We start from the raw sequence: 18,370 nt of genomic DNA, 5'->3' as shown, positions 1-18,370 counted from the left end.
GTTGTGGTCAGGAATTAAATTAGTAAAATTACTTCACACAATCAAAACGGGTACTACCCTAAGTAGACCAAAACAATGGACGGAAAAATCAGTATATCAAATGTATGTAGCATTTTTAATAAACATTTACCTGTTTACCAAAATACTACTACTACTAAGCAGTAAAGTACCAAGAGTTGTTTTGACTTGGGTTGGAACGGAACAATTTTTGTATGTAACATAACATTTTGCAGCATATGTATTTTGTCTTCGTCTGCTTACACTACTACAGGAAATAAAATGGTGCACCGATTGTAAAGATAACAACTTGCCGTTAGCCTCTCTATCCTTTACGACTTAGTATTTGAGAGGGTCACATATATATATGTTTCAAAATACCGTCCGACCGTCTGTGTGTTCAATTGTAAATTTGGATTACATGACTGTTTCTGCTATGTTAAAAAACAAGGTACTCGTGTTTATTATCAAAAAACTAAGTTGTACTGCTGAAGTGCTGTTGCTAAGTTAAAGTAATGTCAAGTGATGAGTCGTGAGATCAGTCAAGTCAACTCGACTCAAGAAAGTTTAATTAAGCTAAGAAGGGTAAAACAAGAACATGCAGCATAAACCAAAGCTGTCGTATGGTCATGAGAAAAATATTGAAAACATTTTGCATGACATTGATTTAAAGGGAAGAGTACACGTTTGGTAATTGTAAAGACCAGTCTTCTCACTTGGTGTATTCCATCATAATGCATAAAATGACAAGCCTGTGAAAATTTGGCCTCAATCGGTCATCGAAGTTGCGAGAAAATGATGAAAGAAAAAAACACCCTTGCTGGACGAATTTGTGTGCTTTCAGATAGGAATACAAGACTTCTAGCTAGAAGTCTTTAATTAATATTTTTAGTGAAAAATACCTCTTTCTCAAAAACTGTATTACCTCAGAGAAAGCCGTTTCTCACAATGTTTTATACTATCAACAGCTCTCCAATGCTCGTTACCAAGTCAGTTTTTAAGTTAATATTTGTTTTGAGTAAATGCCAAACGTGTACCTTCCCTTTAAACAAATTAATAAAACTCGTAAAGACAAAGATGTTGTAAAATAACACCGCATCAAAGTCGTCCTTTATAGAATAAACAATAAACAGGATACGGGGGAGGAGTTATGTCTACAAAATGCCTGCTAGAAATGTTACATATTTTGTTCCATTGTTTAAATATTTCAATCACAAAACCCATATAGTTTACGGATTAAAATAATGCACGTGGGGCTAAGTAAGCGTTAATTTAAGACGTTGTGTACATTGTAAGTAATAATAGTACAGCTACTGTGCACATGTATCGACTTGCGTAAACATCAACTATTAGAAGTTCTCTTTCATTTGTGTTCACTGTAACGTTTCGTTTCACCAGGGTATTTTTTAGAAATACAAGTAAACTTAAATGAAATTAAAATGTCAAGCTGAACTGCTAAAATGTCACTGTGCATATGCAAGCAGCACTTTCAAAAGTGGATCAGCGTGCCATTGTTCCTTTTCGATTCAAATAAAAATGTGATTGTTTTGCCTCTGAGTATCTGTACAGATTTCTAACAATCATAATTAACTTGAATTGAGACCGTAACCATAAGGCATAATGAGCCAAACATTATTTCAAACAATGGTGTCATGTGAGCAAGTTCGAGTGTGCACAATGGTTAACTAAAGGTTGACCATTTTGACTCGAACCCAGGCTGGTCGACCATTGGTTGACTACTGTGGTCGACCATTTTGAACCAGCCTCGAGCCCATGGTTTTTTCACTGGTCTCAACAGCATGTTCCATTCTAACACGTGTTAAGCGCAGAAGGGAACCAGTGACACTTTAGCGAAAAGGTGGAAGGTTGACTAGACTACCAACGAGTCGTTCGGGCGAGTACGTCACTGCGCATGTGCGTTGCTAGTCTGTGGTCGACCGCAGGTGGACTAAAATGTGCGCACTCGAACTTGCTCAAAGACATATAAACTGGTCGACGGAACACATGAATGACATGGGAAATGTTCGGCCGTTGGGTTATTGGTTGCAATCATAAAATACGTGAATATTCATACTGCATTACGTATGTTCAGTGCATGCACGCTCGCTTACGCGCGCATACACATGCACAGTCATATACATGTCCACTGGACGGTTTTTGCATAGCGCCGGACACGATTGCATATGCAAAAGTGTCCGGAGCGTACAGTATTGCATGGCGGACACATTTGCATCTGACACCGGCCCCTAGTCCGCCAGGTGGGTAAAAACTCCGGTTTACCAGTCAAACAAGTGATGTATATCTGGCCCCTGAAGCCGTAAAAAGAGTCAATCTTTATGAAAAAGAGGTGTTTTAATTTTTGTCCTCACGCAATAACAACCACCTTTTGAAATGTACAAAAAAAGGCGAACCTACAGAATCCTATAGGATTTAAATAGAATTCCTTTAGAATTCCTATTGATTTTTCGTCACTTCTATAATACCTTAGCTTAATTCCTATAAACAAAATTAGTATGTTTTTTGTACTTGTCTTGGTCTGCTTTGAGGATCTTCGAACGGCGTTCCGCCCAAAAAGGTCTTGCCTTTGACCGCCGGCTAGCGCTTCGGTTTTACATTTTTACAGTTAAATTCCTCCTGCGACTTATAAATAGTTCTATAGTTCACTGTGATCGATTGCCCAGTAATCCTTCTCATACCACGTCTACCACCTCGGCCTTTTTTGGGTGGGTGTTTAGAAACAAGAATCGATCGTTTTCAATAATCATTGATCAACAAAAGACTAGCACCCAGTCCCCTCCCAGCCAGCCCCCCTGAACAAAGTTTCAGCGATTCTGTGACGTCATTCAAGCGGAAGCCGCAAGTATGACACCCAGGTTCGTAAACGTACGGTGGAGGCTGCAGTGGACAATGGAGATACAGGAACCTGGCTATGACTAAGTTTTGTCAAGAAACACACAACATGGAGACTGCAAGTTTACAAAACAACGGCGAACTGAAGTGAAAGTTGTTTTAGACATTCTTCCTGCGATCATTTGGTAGAATTTCCTTCGTTTAAGGTAAGTTCTATTTGAATAATACATTGTTACATTGAATTTTGATTAAATATTTGTAACATGATATTATCGGTGTTGGAACCAGTCGGACTAAACTTGACTGGTTTAGTTTTCGCTAGTTTTCTTTACTTTTTGCTGCTGTCAATTTACATGTATTTCATGAATTCCATTTCCATTTTCAATCAACAATGAAGTTTTTATCACTTTTGGTTTTTCAGACATCTGTATTGACAAGTGATGTATAATTATTTTATTTCTACCGTAACAGTTTCGGCGAAATATCACGTTCTTTGCTTTGGTCAATTTTGGCTCCTGCTTGACTGTTGTGAACTTGTGTTGGACTAAAAAATCAACAGTAATAAGTTTACAGTTACTAGTTAGTTGCCTAATAGTATACTGTAGTTGACAGATCAACATGAGGAATGATGATGTGGGGGGGGGGGGGGGGAGGAGTGGGGGTTGATAGTGAGGAGGTATTGTCAAGTGTCCTGACCAGGTTAAAACATTTAAGAATGGACGCACTCCCCAGTCCTTACTTATTAGGCCAGTGTTTTTATCATTGGGACAATAAACTTGGGACCGGACTAGTCTGTCGGTCATGGTCGGTCTTATGTCTGTTGAAGAGATGTACATTGTAATTAAAAGTAGAACCAGAAACTGAGGCACCATATAACGACGCGGTATGTTAACTTTGATTTCCAGAAAATCCAGCCATAAAGGAAGCCCCGAAATAACGAAAAGACCTTACAAAAAACCTGAAAATCGCCTACTGGCATGATTGGCTTGTCGATATGTCGAAAATGCAACATCACACACTTCAACTAATTATTTTTATGTTACAAACTGATTTTGAATGCTTTTTGGAGAAAACATTAAAGAAAAACTTGTTGTTTGATTTTGTTTATTTTTTTCTCGTTTTAGATACACACGGAACTTGCTCTGTCTTTGTATTGTACGTTGCTAACAGAACTTCCAATACATGTTCACATGCAACTTTGTACATGAGCATGAAATTAAACTGCAACTTTCTATAATTTTTTTCGGTTCAAAGTAATTTTATTTTTGAAACTTGTTTTCTTTTTTCAGATGATGGAGAATTTCTGCTGTACAGTGTGAACGAACATACATCGAGCACACAACAAGCACACATCCAGAGCAGACACACAATCTGTGTTACAGTCGTTGTGTGGACATTCTATACATCCTATTCGTCAACACTGTAAATAACACTCTGTTGACAGTTGGAAGTCCACATAGTGTTTCAAGTCCCTACATAACGTGGACCTCTTAAGTTCGCAGGTCCACACATGCAGCATTAAAACAAACCCACCCACATCAAGTAGACATCAAGCAAATTGTCTAGACACATTCGTGAGTCGGCAAGATGACACTTACACGTACCACAAAAATATCCGCTTCCCTACCTCTATGAAAACAACAGGTACACGGAGTTCGGATTCTACTGGTGCTTTATATCGGCAATGGTTGATTCATTAGATCTACAGCGGCAGTTATTTGCAGCATGTGAACATGGAGACCTGCCATCAGTGCAGGCAATACTCGATCAAGATGCGAGTGGGTGTGTGGACGCTGATGGAGGCGAGGGATACTCGCCTCTTCAGATCGCTGCTGGGAACGGTCATGAGGATATTGTACGAATTCTCCTCATGCGTGGCGCTTCTCTGGACCGCCAGAATCTATATGGTTGGACTGCACTCATGCAGGCAGCAAGTCATGGCCATACCAATATCGTTGCTCTTTTGTTGCAGAACAAAGCCGATCCCAACATCCGGAATAAGTTTGGGGCAACGGCTTTGACGGCTGCCGCCCATTATGGACACGTTTCAATCACTAGACTTCTACTCGCGCTCGGTTTTATCGATATGAACGAAAACGATGGTGACATCAACGGAGAGGCATTCACGCCACTCATGGCAGCCGCTATGAACGGACAAGAAATAATTGCGAATCTACTTTTTGAGAAGGGTGCAGATCAATTCCAAGTGCATCAACCGACAGGCTGGACACCATTAATGATGGCTTCTGTACGAGGGTTTTGCCATATGACAAAGATGTTGGTAGAAGGGAGAGGATGTGATCCTGATGTTACCAATATCCTCCATCGAACTGCTCTGGAGATCGCAATCCTACAGAATCATGGAGAAGTTCGGGAGTATCTTGATCGTAAGACAACAAACAGACCAAAACTTTGTAAGTCTCTTAGTTAGATTATGTTGTCATAAAATAATAAGGTCAGTCTAGGCTCACTCACTCCGTAGACCCAAGTGGCTACGTGAGATGAGCGTGAATTTGTGCTGCTCTCAGGGAAATTAAAGACGGATGTAAATCCATTTCACGCTGTTGAGCCAGTTCTATTGAATAAAGCCGGGCTCATACCTCCTGCGAATGCGATACAAATTTGACATCATAAATTTGCAACAACTAATTTGCACCAGTTGAATTGTGCTCAACTCTTGCGAAACTTTGGCTGCGAAAACAGCTGTGTGACGTCAAAAATCGATTCGCATTGCATTCGCAGGAAGTAGGAGCCCAGGGCTTTAAAACCCCTAGGAAGTTCCTGGGGTAATTATGTACCAAAATGTCACGTGCCCCCCGTGGTCATGCAATTTTCCTGGGATAATTAAACACACAGACATGTGTGCTAATCATCAGATCCAATTTCATAAAGCTACTGGCAGAAAATACTGCATAACGAATATCTTTGCTTAGCAACAAAATTACTTGAACAGCATTGTAAACTTTACAATGGAAATTTGGCTTGTACTAAGTTTCAGCTAAATGTAAAGCAAGGTTCCTCTACTTGGCCGCTTTTTGTGCTTGCAGGCTTTTAGAAATTTGAGCCCTAGTCAATTCCACACTCTAGCCACTTCAGCAGAAAGTAGTGCTGAAAGATGTTCTGCTAAGCAACAGAAAGCAGGATACCAGTCACTGATTGTATAATGCGAGATTCTAAAAACGTCTTTGTGCCTTACGAAACTGGGTCTTTACTACTCTTTACAAATTTTAATTAAAATAAAACTTGTGCCCTAAAATGTTAAAAAGGAAGGAGATTTAAAAAACATATGACAATTTATTCTAGAACTTCAATATGCCTTTGAAACTTTTTTTAAAGGAACACATTGCCTTGGATCAGTCGAGTTGGTCTTTGAAAAGCGTTTGTAACCGTTTGTTATAAAGTGCATTATGATTAGCAAGATGTTTTAAAAGTAGAATCCAATCATCCACACAAACATGACGCGAAATTGCATGGTTTTCATTTTACTTCATCGACTAATACGGTCGGCCATTTATGGGAGTAAAATTTTTGACTCCCATAAATGGCCGACCATGTTAGTTCGCTCAGTAAAAGGAAAACCACGCATTTTCGGGGCATGTTTTGTTTGGATCATCGTATTCTACTTTAAAACATCTTTCCAACCATAATTATGCATTTTATAACAAACGGTTACAAAACACTGTTTGTAGACCAACTCGACCGATCCAAGGCAACATGTTCCTGTAACAGTGTATTCATTTTTTTCCTCTTTTTTTGACAGTAACGGATAACAGTAAACCAGCGATTATTGAAGCAACTGAATCAGGTAAGGTTGTTATTGTTTGTATCCTCATTGAAAGAGAACCACATGAACACTGAACTCGACCTCTCTCTGTGCCCTCCTTTGGACACGATGTTTGATGATATTTGGTGACATGCTTGAATGGCCAACTACACGTGAAGGGCTATCATCTCTCTTGTTACTCATGTGTATCGGAAGATAAATGAATCTCGGAATATAATTTTTGTAAGACGCAGGTGAAAAACGTGGCCTTTTTATAAGTCCCCATGCGTCCATAAAGTTGACTCACAATTGTGCCATTGATAAATACACCAGTATTAATTATTTTTATCATATTTATACCATCACTGCCACAACACCACAAAACATCCACATCTTACCTGACTAACATTTATCTTGAGTTGTTTTTATCGGAAGAACTCTGTTTTAATGAAATATGTTTTTTTCAGTTTCGGTTTTGAAATGTATACATGTACTGTAGGCAGGGAGTTTGATATTTTCCTAGCTTTGATAATTTTAACCCTTTTGACCTTGTTTTTGATAATTTTTAAGGTGACATCAAACGTGTTCAACATATCGTAGATTCCAAGCCAAAACAGTGCAATAAGCTGTCACCAGAGGGCGCTACACCACTCATGATAGCGGCTATGATTGGAAGGGGTGACATTGCTGAGTTGTTGGTTCAACGAGGTGCTGATATTAACATGCAAGATGCTAAGAGTGGGTGGACGGCTCTAATGCAGGCTACATTCCATAGGTATTAAATAAACGATCTTATAGACTGGGTGCAGTGGCAGTGTTCTAGTACAGTGGGCTCCATAGGGCTTGAATTTGGGGTCAAAATCAACAAGACCGCTTGGTTCAGAATGAATACTGGACCAGGGGCCGATGTCATAAAGAGCCATGATTGTTCGTTACTGCAAGTCAATCGTGGTTGCTTAGTGATGTCACAATACAAATCACTATGGTAATACTGACATGTTGTCTTCCACAGACATATAATACCTATAGACCGACAGCAACTATGGAAATCAACGTCTGGATAGTGTAACTTGAACAGCACCCGACTATACCCAAACCATGGTTTTTATCACATTCTGAAAGGTTTTAGCCAGGAATTGGTAAAAGGGTGCTCAAATTTGCTGGAAATTAGTGTCCACAGTGTTCACTTACAATGCATTTTGTAAATGACAAATTAAAAATAGGTTGTCCAATGCGACTGGTGGCTGTGCACTGTGCTGTGAAAATGGCTATTGATTACCACCGATGCAACCATGCTTGGTAAGCTGGCTCCAAATAGTCGACTAGCGTAGTACAACTATTGAGTTCGAGCTACGGTAAAAGTTAGTCCTTGCACAAACTTGCCTGGTGCAAAGCTCTGACCAAAAGCACACATTTTCAAAATAGAACACTTTGTAACTGTAGGAAAGGCATTATATAAATGGTGTTATAAAGGTTTTCTCTGTCAAATTCGGCAAATGAGCAGCCAATTTCATTTCCATGCGTTCGAATTAAAGCTGTTTTGCCTCTCCAGTTGTTACTGCATTTCAAATTCAGAATTCGGCCATTCAATTTCGATCAGAGTCGAGTCAAATTCCTTTAGCACTATGTTCAATTTAGTAGATCGTCATTCTTTTTCGAGACACACACGCCTCAAGAAGCGACTGCGAATTTAAATGCTGCTTTGATACATTGTTAAATGGAATGATTGTTTTGTTAAATCGAATGACGCAACATTACATTTGACTAATCATAAAACAAAATTGAATTACCCTTTTGAGTCGCTTGATGGTTAAATTGGCTGCTCATTTTCCGAAATTGGCAGAGAAAACCTAAAAAAGTTTGACAGTGCCAAAGCTGGAGCCCAGTCTGAAGTTGTGATTTAAAAAAGGGACTTACATATATATTTTCGCTGCATTAATCTCCTAAATATTTTTGTTTTCACTACAGAAGGAAAGATTTAGTCAAGTTTCTTGTAGATGCAGGAGCAGATGTTAACATCCAGGCTAACGATGGCTGCAAGGCGTTAGATCTTGCTTTAGTTATTGTAATGAGTAAGTGCAATAGATATTTCTTTAGTTATTTTTATGAGTAAGTGCAATAGATCTTGTTTTAGCTATTGTAATGAGTAAGTGCAATGTTGGGCTTCTAAATTATCCTTGAAATTTCTGTTGATTTTTCTATGTGAATGCTGATAAGTTTATTTATTAGTTATTCATTTGTTATTATATAACACCCAAGCAGATCCTTGCCATTTGATTGGAGGATTGTCTGTCACGTGATAGCAAATAAAAGTACCATTGCACGCTGAGTCACTCACCGTGCTTTTTCGTTCCATCCGAAAAGTACCATTGCGTGCGCGTGCCTTTGGTAACGCAGCAGGTGTTACTGCAAGGCATAAAAATTAGTAAAATTTGTAGCATTCGGCTTCTACAATTAAAAATTTTAGGCCTACGCTTTGTTTTGAAAGTTGTATCTTTCAATCAAAATGACAAAGATCTACTTGGATGTTATATAAAACAAATAATGAATGTTTTTCATTCGTGCAATGGTGCGAATATGTTCATTCGTTGAAAGCTGGAATGTTCCATTCAACTCGGCTCCGCCTCGTTGAATAGAACATTCCATCTTTCAACTCATGAACATTATTCGCACCATTGCACTCATAAACATTCATTATGTGTATATTATTTTCTGGCAGGTACATGGAATGAAGCTTTAAAATTTACTTAACTTTTTTGTACTTTCAGATGACAATGACAAGGCAAACAATGAGTTGATTTCTCTCCTTGCTGCGGTTACCATGCCAACCAATGGTAATAAACCCAGTCAGGGTCACATGACTAAATCATCTACCTGGTCAATCAAGACAAGTATGAGTCAACTGAGTCAAGACTCGCCAAGAAATGGTTTAAAGGTAAGAATGGTCATCTTGGCTGTTAAGACTAATCCAGACTCAAGCTCTGGTGTTTCTGTTCATCATATTGGAAGTGTCGTGGCCGAGTTTAGGAGCAACGGACTCGAGCTCTGGTGTTTCTGTTCGTCATTGTGGGAGTGCCGAAATCTTACAAATCATAATATGATTTTGTTTTCAACAGGCATGGTGGTCTCGTATGTCCAATCGCTTCCGCAACTTGAAACTTTCTCGCACGCTGAGGGCTGGTCTCTCCTCCACTCCTCTTACCCCCTTTGAAGATGAGAATCAACTGTCGTCACCCACAGCAACGCTCAAGGTATCCCAAGATGCAATAGGAAAGGTAGCCCCCCAAGAGGATGATGGGAGAATACGAAGGAAGAGCAGTAGAGATCATGGGTCAGAGTTGAATAGGTCACGTAACAGTGGTAAGCAATTATTCACAATTTGAATGCAATCATTCACCATGTAACAGTGATAAGCGTTTAATGCAATCATTCACCATCTTTTCACTAAGTCCGTGTACACCCGCAGGATCGATAACTTAATGTTCCTACAACCATTCGGACTTTTCCAAAACTCTCTAAGTCCTAGTTGTTGTATCCTACTTGATATATCAGTGACAATCAACTAATAAGAGGTTTTGTGCTTTACCTTATAAATATCTGATCTTAACCTTAAAAGTAAAATTTTTTGTGTTTTTTTACCTACAGTTGGCCGTGATAGTGGACTAGATTTAAGTATGCAGTCATCCCAATCTATTGTGAGTGTAGAAATATTTCTCCTTAGCCATTCATTCCTTGAGATCTTTAAAGCCTTCACAGGGACCTTTAAGTTGAACAAAATGTAATGAAATAAAATATAAAATATTTAGGAAGGTTTCTATGACGTTTGTACAAAATAACACAAAAGTATTTTATCATGATCTTTATAAAATAAGACAATTGAGTTTTTACTCAAAATAAGACAATTCATTTTAAATGACATCTGCACAAAAGAAAAGTGAGTTTTTGACTTCTATATCGATTAGACAATAAAGTTTTATGACTTCTGTTCCGTGTAAGACAATAAAGTTTTTATGACATCTACACATAATAATACACTGGAGTTTTTAGGACCTCCAGTAGAAATACTTTTTTTTATTTGTAAAGACTTATGCACACAAAAAAAACGACACAGGAAATCCTACAGACAATTTGTTTTACCATTGCAAATAAAAATGACTTTTCAATTTTTTTTCCAGTCGATCATGTCTCCAGCTTCCCAGCAACCCAATGATAAACTTTTACCTGTCGTCCCACCTTTCTTGCCGCCACCAAACTTTGAGCTGCATACCTCGGACCGTTCAAGGAGATCCCATCACTCTTCCTCCAAGCCTTCATTGATGCAACTAGCAAATGGACAGGTGAATATTGGACAACAGTACAATAATGTTGGATAGCTGTAGAGTATTGGACAACTGTAGAGTTTTGGAGAGCTGTAGAATATTTGACAGCTGTAGAATAATATTGGACAGCTGTAGAATATTGGAACACTGTAAAATAATATTGGATGCCTGTAAAACGTTGGGCAATGCTGGGCAACTGTAGAATATCGGACAACTGAGTACAGAGTGTGGTTTTAACCCTAGCACATCAGTGATCAGGGCCCAATTTCATAGAGCTGCTTAAGCAGAAAATAGTGCTTAAAAATGTGTCTGCTGAGCACCACTAAGCAGGATACCATTCATTGTATATTTGTTTATTGGCTGGTCACCTTATTCTGGTACAAAAATCCCAGTCTTTATTTCTTCAGAATACTTGTATTCTGTGGAGTTTCTTTAATTTTCTATAAACCTTTGATCTCTTGACCTCTTACCCCTGGTTCCTGGTAATATTAACTTGGTTCGATCATTACAGGGCATTGGGTCATCAACGAGACCCCCAGGCAGGCCACCGACTAAGCTGATGTTCTCTCATCGTTCTGGTAGCAGCAGCGGGATCAGTCCTTCTAATTCAGCTCATTTCAGTAACACTGCGAGTCCTAACTCCTCTGCTGATGCTAATGCTATGAGTAAAGGTTTTGCGAATGCTAGAAGGACAACATTGAAGCTGAGGGAGGCTTCTGGAACATCCAAACTAAGTTAGTCTGATGTCAGATTATTAGTCTGGTTTTACTTTTTGAGTGACAAGCGGAAGAATAATCCGTAATAGGAGACTTTGGAACGCTAGGTGGCAGCAGACTTGCCAGGTAAATTTCCATTGTTTACGTAGTTCTGAGCGTGCGCACATGACCGAGAACAATGGATTTTACCTGGTAAGTCTGCTGCCACCAAGCGTCCCAAAAGTCTCCCATTGGACTACACAATCTGTGAAACGTTTCTGACAGTAACGTTTCTGAGATTTAAATTTGGCGAGATAAAAACGGATATCTTTTTTCCATAACCACATTATTTTGAAGTGAAATGTTTCTAAAAAATACTCTATTATATTGAAAAAACTGCTGTACTTCTAACCAAATAAGGTGTTTGCAATAATTGTAAAAGAGAAATTACAAAATGATACCTTCCTTTCAAGTAACCTGTACAGTCCCAAGTATCTGTATACTTCTTTGCTTAAAAGAGAAATTACAAAATGATACCTTCCTTTTAAGTAACCTGTACAGTCCCAAGTATCTGTATACTTCTATGCTTTTATTAAAAAGTTATCTTTTTATGTCTGTACAAAGGTTCCGTAGCTGAGCCATTGTTTACTCCAGTCTCCAACCATCAAGGAATCAATTCATTATCCAAACACCAACAAGAGAATGATAAACCAACAGCTGCAACCAAAAAAGCAAGGTAGGCTCAGAGTTGGTGAAGTTCGCCAGAGGTGATCACTCACTATATGCGACATTTACAATTAGCCCAATGGATATAACCAGCTGAGGTTTGCCGTGATACCATGTGTAAAACCTCTTGAGTAGTGGTGGTTCTGAGATGAACTGGCATGTTGTGGCCAAGCAGTCTAGTTCACCAGACCTTTAGGTCTTGTGTTGTCAGCAGCAGAGTGTGGGTTTGAATCCTGGTTATGACACTTGTGCCTTGAGCAAGGCATTTAACAATAATTGCTGTTATTTCCCATTACAGAATTGGTTTTGCTAGCAAAAAGTTGCTGGCAGTGTAAGCACTAAATTGACAAACCTGTATGAGAGATCGATCGGCCATCTGGCTCACGAGAGAATAGTGAAAAACTGATCACAATATTTCAAAGGATGCTTTCTACTATCATCATCATAAGACTGTGTAAATTTTAAGTAAATTTGTTTCTTACCAGTCCAGTAACGTTCCTTTAATGCTGGTCAGAAATACTTTCTAGCAGCAACAATAAGGCTTGGTGAACAATCTGCCTAAAGAGCTATCACATTAATTTTTGCAGATTTTTATTGTACGTATTCTTTCTTTTCTTTAATTTACAGATTGCCTCCGCTCCCTGTCACCCCACCCAATGTGAATCCAGCCAGTGCAAGCTCCGCCTCCTCTACAATATCAGGCTCTTTAAGCCAGTCTAAGCCCCGCCCAGTCAGTGGGATGTCTCGTAGTACCTCACCCACCTTGACCCCATCCCCATCACCCACACCCAAGGTGGTGGGTGTGGTTGTCAAGGAGGGGTCGCATCATAGTCAGGTGAAAGGAGGAGGTCATCCGGCGCCAACCCTTCAGAAGAAGACAAGCTCAAGTAGCGGCATTAGTGAAGATGGTAAGTTGAAGCTGTACAGGTTCAACCCTCATACTGTCTGACCATTCAATATCAATCAATGTGTCAACCTGCAATGTGGTGAATACACAGTCAACCCTCCAACTGTTTGACCATCAATATTAATCTATGTGTCTAGCTGCCATGTGGTAAATACACACCACCCTCCTACTGTTTGACCATTCAATATCAGTCAATGTGTTGGCCTGCAATGTGGAGAAAACACAGTCAACCCTCCTACTGTTTGACCATTCAATATTATTCAATGTGCCGGCCTGCCAAGAATAAGTGCTTACAAAAAATTCCATGCTTACCTCAAGTATATTTCATGGGTTAGCAGGAATAGTGGTTTGTGCGTGTGAGTACTCCACATTACCCGGCATTCTTTGCTTACGCAGCTAGCGCAGAATTTTGGCGTTTGCAAAGTTAGCAGAGAAAAGTGATTGCAAGCACAGAATCTGTATTAAGGATAGCCTTAAAGTTTGGGCCCAGATCTATTGAGCTTGCATTCCTAACATGTACAACCTTTTGTCAACCTTTTTTCCCCCGGCTACACTGTGAGAATGACCCCTCACACTGGGGAAATGGACCCTTCCCATGAAACATGCTAATCACATTCGCGCATGCGTACAGACCCTGTTGGTTGGCAAACGCCATAGAGTTGTGCACTAAGCAGACGCGCAATGGCGTCTGCGTCAGGCACCCATTAGCCGTGTACAAAACAGCGCGATGTTCCCTCCTTTTGGCAACCAAAACGTTAGTGCGCACGCGCTATGTGCAATTTACATATTTCATGGGTAGGGTCTATTGTATTGGCTCCTGTGATGTGAGTCGACTGCAGTGTGTATGTTGTTATAGAGTAATTCAAGGCCTTATTATGAATTTGGTTTTCTTTTCAGATGAGCTTTCAGCGTTACTTCGGAAGTTGTCCTTGGAGAAATATGCTCCAATATTTGAAGAACAGGAGGTAAGACATTTCATTGACTCTGAATTTTGTCTTATTATCTCTAAGAAAATCATGTGAAAACAGAAATGTTACTGTTTTGCCTTTGAGGAACTGGTAACTGGTAAGTTTCTGTATGTGTCATGGCCCTTTAGTTGATGGTCAATGTCCTCTTCCAGGGGGAGAAAACGGTAGAGAATCCTTCCTCCATTTCTTGGTTGTAGGAATTATGAATGAGGGAAGTAACAACAACTAAAGATGCCGAATTTGTTTTAATTTTGTTTAAGTCTGTTTGCCATGTTTTTGTTGTTGTTGTTGTTGTTGTTGTTGTTGTTGTTGTTGTTTTTTTTGCCTAGTTGTTTATCTTAACAGCCCCGTCAACCCAGCACTGATTTCTTTATTTTTGTTTATCCGACTATAGGTGGATATGGAAGCATTTCTGAGTTTGAATGAATCGGATCTAAAGGAGATGGGTATAGCAAGCACTGAGCCACTTCAGCAGATACTCGGTGCTATCACAGAGCTAAAGGATGGCAAATATATCAAGAAATACTCCCTCCCTGATGCGACTATGGTGGGATATAGCATGGCTAAATAAACCAAGGTACTATCACAGAACTATAAGATGGCAAATATATCAAGAAATACTCCCTCCCTGATGCGACTATGGTGGGATATAGCATGGCTAAATAAACCAAGGTACTATCACAGAACTATAAGATGGCAAATATATCAAGAAATACTCCCTCCCTGATGCAACTATGGTGGGATATAGCATGGCTAAATAAACCAAGGTACTATCACAGAACTATAAGATGGCAAATATATTCCTTCTAGAAATGTATGTTCAAAATCTAAGTCTCTCCTTGCATGCCTTGTCACTTCCACCCTTTATGTGGAGGTCAGTCATTCCAAGTACGTGGAATGGCATACATGAGTGGGTTAAAAAGCAGTCACAGTTGGGCTAGTCAGAAGCCATATGAACTGATAGGCCTGTTTCATACTTCTTGCGAATGTGAAAGAATTTTGATGTTACATGGCTGTTTTCGCAGCTAATGTTTCGCAGGAGTTGAGCACATGTCAACTGATGCGAACTATTTGTTGCAAATTTGTGACATCTTAAAGCCATTGGACCCTTTCGGTTCAGAAAATAAAAAAAAAGTTCACAGATTTACAAATAACTTACAGGGTTTACAGAAGGCAATGGTGAAAGACTTCTCTTGAATTATTATTCCATGAAATGCTTTACTTTTTGAGAAAACAGCAAAACAATATAAATTCTCGTTAACGAGAATTACGGATTTATTTCAAACACATGTCATGACACGGTGAAACGCGCGGAAACAAGGGTGGGTTTTTCCGTTGTTTTCTCCCGACTCCGATGACCGATTGAGCCTAAATTTTCACAGGTTTGTTATTTGATATAGAAGTTGTGGTACACAAAGTGTGGGCCTTGGACAACACTGTTTACTGAAAGGGTCCAATGGCTTTAATTCAGATCGCAATCACATTTGCAGGAAGTGTATGAACCAGGCTTTACCTGCCGTGTAGCCAGGAATCACATCTAAGTTTATGATACAACCTGTTTGTTCACAACTCTATAGTTTGCAAACCAATAGTGTTTGTACACATACATTTACATGAATGCATTAAGCATACAGTATTTCAAGGCAAGGACTTAATGCTACGAGTGTTTTCTTATGCTGCAACATTTCTTACTTACATGTACATGTATGTATGTATTTTTATTTATTGTTTTTACCTGTTTACAATTAACTGATAAATTACTAATCAGACGGCATTATTATACCATTACAAGGCCTTAAAGGCAGTGGACACTATTGGTAATTACTCAAAATAATTATTAGCATAAAACCTTAATTGGTAACAAGTAATGGGGAGAGTTTGATGGTATAAAACATTGTGAGAAACGGCTCCCTCTGAAGTGCCATAGTTTTCGAGAAAGAAGTAATTTTCCATGAATTTGATTTTGAGACCTCAGATTTAGAACTTGAGGTCTCGAAATCAACCATCTAAACGCACACAATTTCGTGTGACAAGGGTTTATTTTTCTTTCATTATTATCTTGCAACTTCGACGACCGATTCAGCTCAAATTTTCACAGGTTTGTTATTTTATGCATGTTGAGATACACCAAGTGAGAAGACTGGTCTTGAACAATTACCAATAGTGTCCACTGTCTTTAAACTTCATTGGTTTATTTCCTCCCTATACTAAAGCACTGTACAGGGGCTTTTTGAATCCTGTTTAAACTTCCACTTGAGTGGGATTTGAACCTGTTACCCCAGCAGTGTTGTACTTTTCTTTAGGGGCTACTTTAAACTTTATGCAAATTGTATTCACATTGTTTTATTAATGACTAAAGAATAACTTTGATACATGTTTTCAGGCATTACCAACATTTATATATAAATTGCATCTAATGTATGTAATACATGTACATACATGTATGTATGATTGAATGTATACAGTCGACAGGAATGCGTGTTAAGAGGGCAGCAAAACAAAGAAACACAAAGCAGTAATGAGATTCAACAATTCACAGGGTTGAGAGATACATGCATGCTGGTCTACTTACTGACAAAATGTGTCGGCATGTAACTCATTCCAAGGCTGACATGAACGTAAAATGTATTTGCCGATTAGTCCATGTTTAACATGTTTTATTTATTCATTTATTAGGCTTGGAACACTTTCAGCTGGTTCCGCCTGTTTTTCTGTGCCATAGAAAACTCAGACACTCTGAGTCTAGAGCTGAGCAGTTTGTTCATGTTTTCTCTTTATTATCAAGTTTCGTGTTTGATGTATGTTTATTCATAAGATATGCAAATGTACATGTAAATGTGTATAAATGCCATTTTGTTTTGATTCATTCACTGTATTTTGAAAATGGTTGATTAGTTTACAATATGGGCTCACATTTTCTTCAAAGACATCAAGCACACCACATCGTGCTTAGGTGAACCAGGTTACCAGCCAAACTTTCTTATGGCTGTATATTGCTTGTGACTGGTCCTCAGCTTATTCTTGCATGCTTAGCTGTTAAATTTGTTAAGCACCATTTTCTGCTTAACAGCTTTATGAAATTGGAGCTTGTGTGTAAATAATCATCAACAAATTACAAGTATCAATATTTTTTTCAAAATGTTGATACCTGTAAGTGTTTGTAAAATGTACACAGACTTTTCACCAGTTAGTCATCACTCAACCAACCTCTTGGCTTTATACTGTGAAGAACCAATGTGGACACAAAGACATGTAGGCCTAAGGATCTAGCGCACATAATGGGCCATTGAACAACCCCCACACTATTCACCCTACACACAAGGGAACCCTCATCTAGTGACGTCAACACAAAAAGCGCACAATTTCAAAATCACGGACAAAGTGTAAGCCTAAAGTTCAATTACCATGTTCAGCACTGTATGAAGACATAGCTCAAGAGATTTTGATTGATTTTAAAAAGTATAATTTTATTATGTGTCACAATCTCTTTGACTGAATGATTCGTTTAAAAATAAATCACTCCGCGTTTTGACTAATCAAGTATCTTCTTGAAGTTTTAGAATCTCGGATGAAAGAAAGAATCCTTGCTTTTAGATTATTTGACCTTGTTACTAGTTAATTTACTGTTGTTCCTAAAACAACCATGTTGTACTGGCACGACATGTTCACTTCCAGCTGAAGTTCTTCATATCTTTTATATTGTACATCAATTGTTTATTTATGTTTTGTATTATAAATTATTCCTGCTGTACATGTTATGTAGGTACTTCATTAGAAATTTATATATTTTTTATGTCTTTTTCTACCTCGGAAGAGATTGTATTCTCTTGTGATAGCACAAAGTAAATTGTTTTCTGTAGATTTTAATGCTTTTTTATTCATAAGTTATCAGTAGATTGTTATTATTCAGACAATAATCCTGTGCCTTATTTAATACTGAATAGTGAAAGATTCTAATCTTCATCTCATACAATACTAGACAAATTTCCAAGACATCAAAAACACCAGTCACTGGTTTATTTCTTGAATAAAATTTGTATGAGAAAAACATTCAAGGTTTACCTCTTGTGTTTCTTTTGAGGAAATGCCCCAAAGACAGTTAGTCTTTAAAATCATTCAACACAAACCTTTTGCATTACTGAAAA

The 18,370-nt window shown here is 38.6% G+C and overlaps 1 protein-coding gene across 1 annotated transcript; it reads left to right on the top strand.

The window, feature by feature from the left end:
• Nucleotides 1-2,948: 2,948 nt before the first annotated feature.
• Nucleotides 2,949-15,026, top strand: LOC117289704 (ankyrin repeat and SAM domain-containing protein 6-like). The gene is made up of 14 exons (XM_033770943.1): nucleotides 2,949-3,053; nucleotides 4,137-5,261; nucleotides 6,608-6,652; nucleotides 7,181-7,385; nucleotides 8,579-8,682; nucleotides 9,379-9,545; nucleotides 9,727-9,970; nucleotides 10,256-10,305; nucleotides 10,786-10,947; nucleotides 11,441-11,663; nucleotides 12,249-12,360; nucleotides 12,978-13,258; nucleotides 14,155-14,222; nucleotides 14,620-15,026. Exons 2-14 carry the CDS (start codon nucleotides 4,532-4,534, stop codon nucleotides 14,794-14,796), a joined length of 2,568 nt encoding a protein of 855 aa, XP_033626834.1. The 5' UTR covers nucleotides 2,949-3,053; nucleotides 4,137-4,531; the 3' UTR covers nucleotides 14,797-15,026.
• Nucleotides 15,027-18,370: the final 3,344 nt, after the last annotated feature.

Source organism: Asterias rubens, chromosome 4 (assembly GCF_902459465.1).
Source record: "Asterias rubens chromosome 4, eAstRub1.3, whole genome shotgun sequence".
In the NCBI taxonomy this organism is placed as follows: Eukaryota; Metazoa; Echinodermata; class Asteroidea; order Forcipulatida; family Asteriidae; genus Asterias; species Asterias rubens.
This window is presented reverse-complemented; position numbering and strand designations above follow the sequence as displayed.

Coding starts and splice junctions, on each gene's coding strand:
- LOC117289704 (XM_033770943.1), top strand. CDS start 4,532: ATGGTTGATTCATTAGATCTACAGCGGCAGTTATTTGCAGCATGTGAA. Junction 5,262..6,607: donor AACAAACAGACCAAAACTTT/GTAAGTCTCTTA, acceptor TTTTTTTGACAG/TAACGGATAACAGTAAACCA. Junction 14,223..14,619: donor CAATATTTGAAGAACAGGAG/GTAAGACATTTC, acceptor ATCCGACTATAG/GTGGATATGGAAGCATTTCT.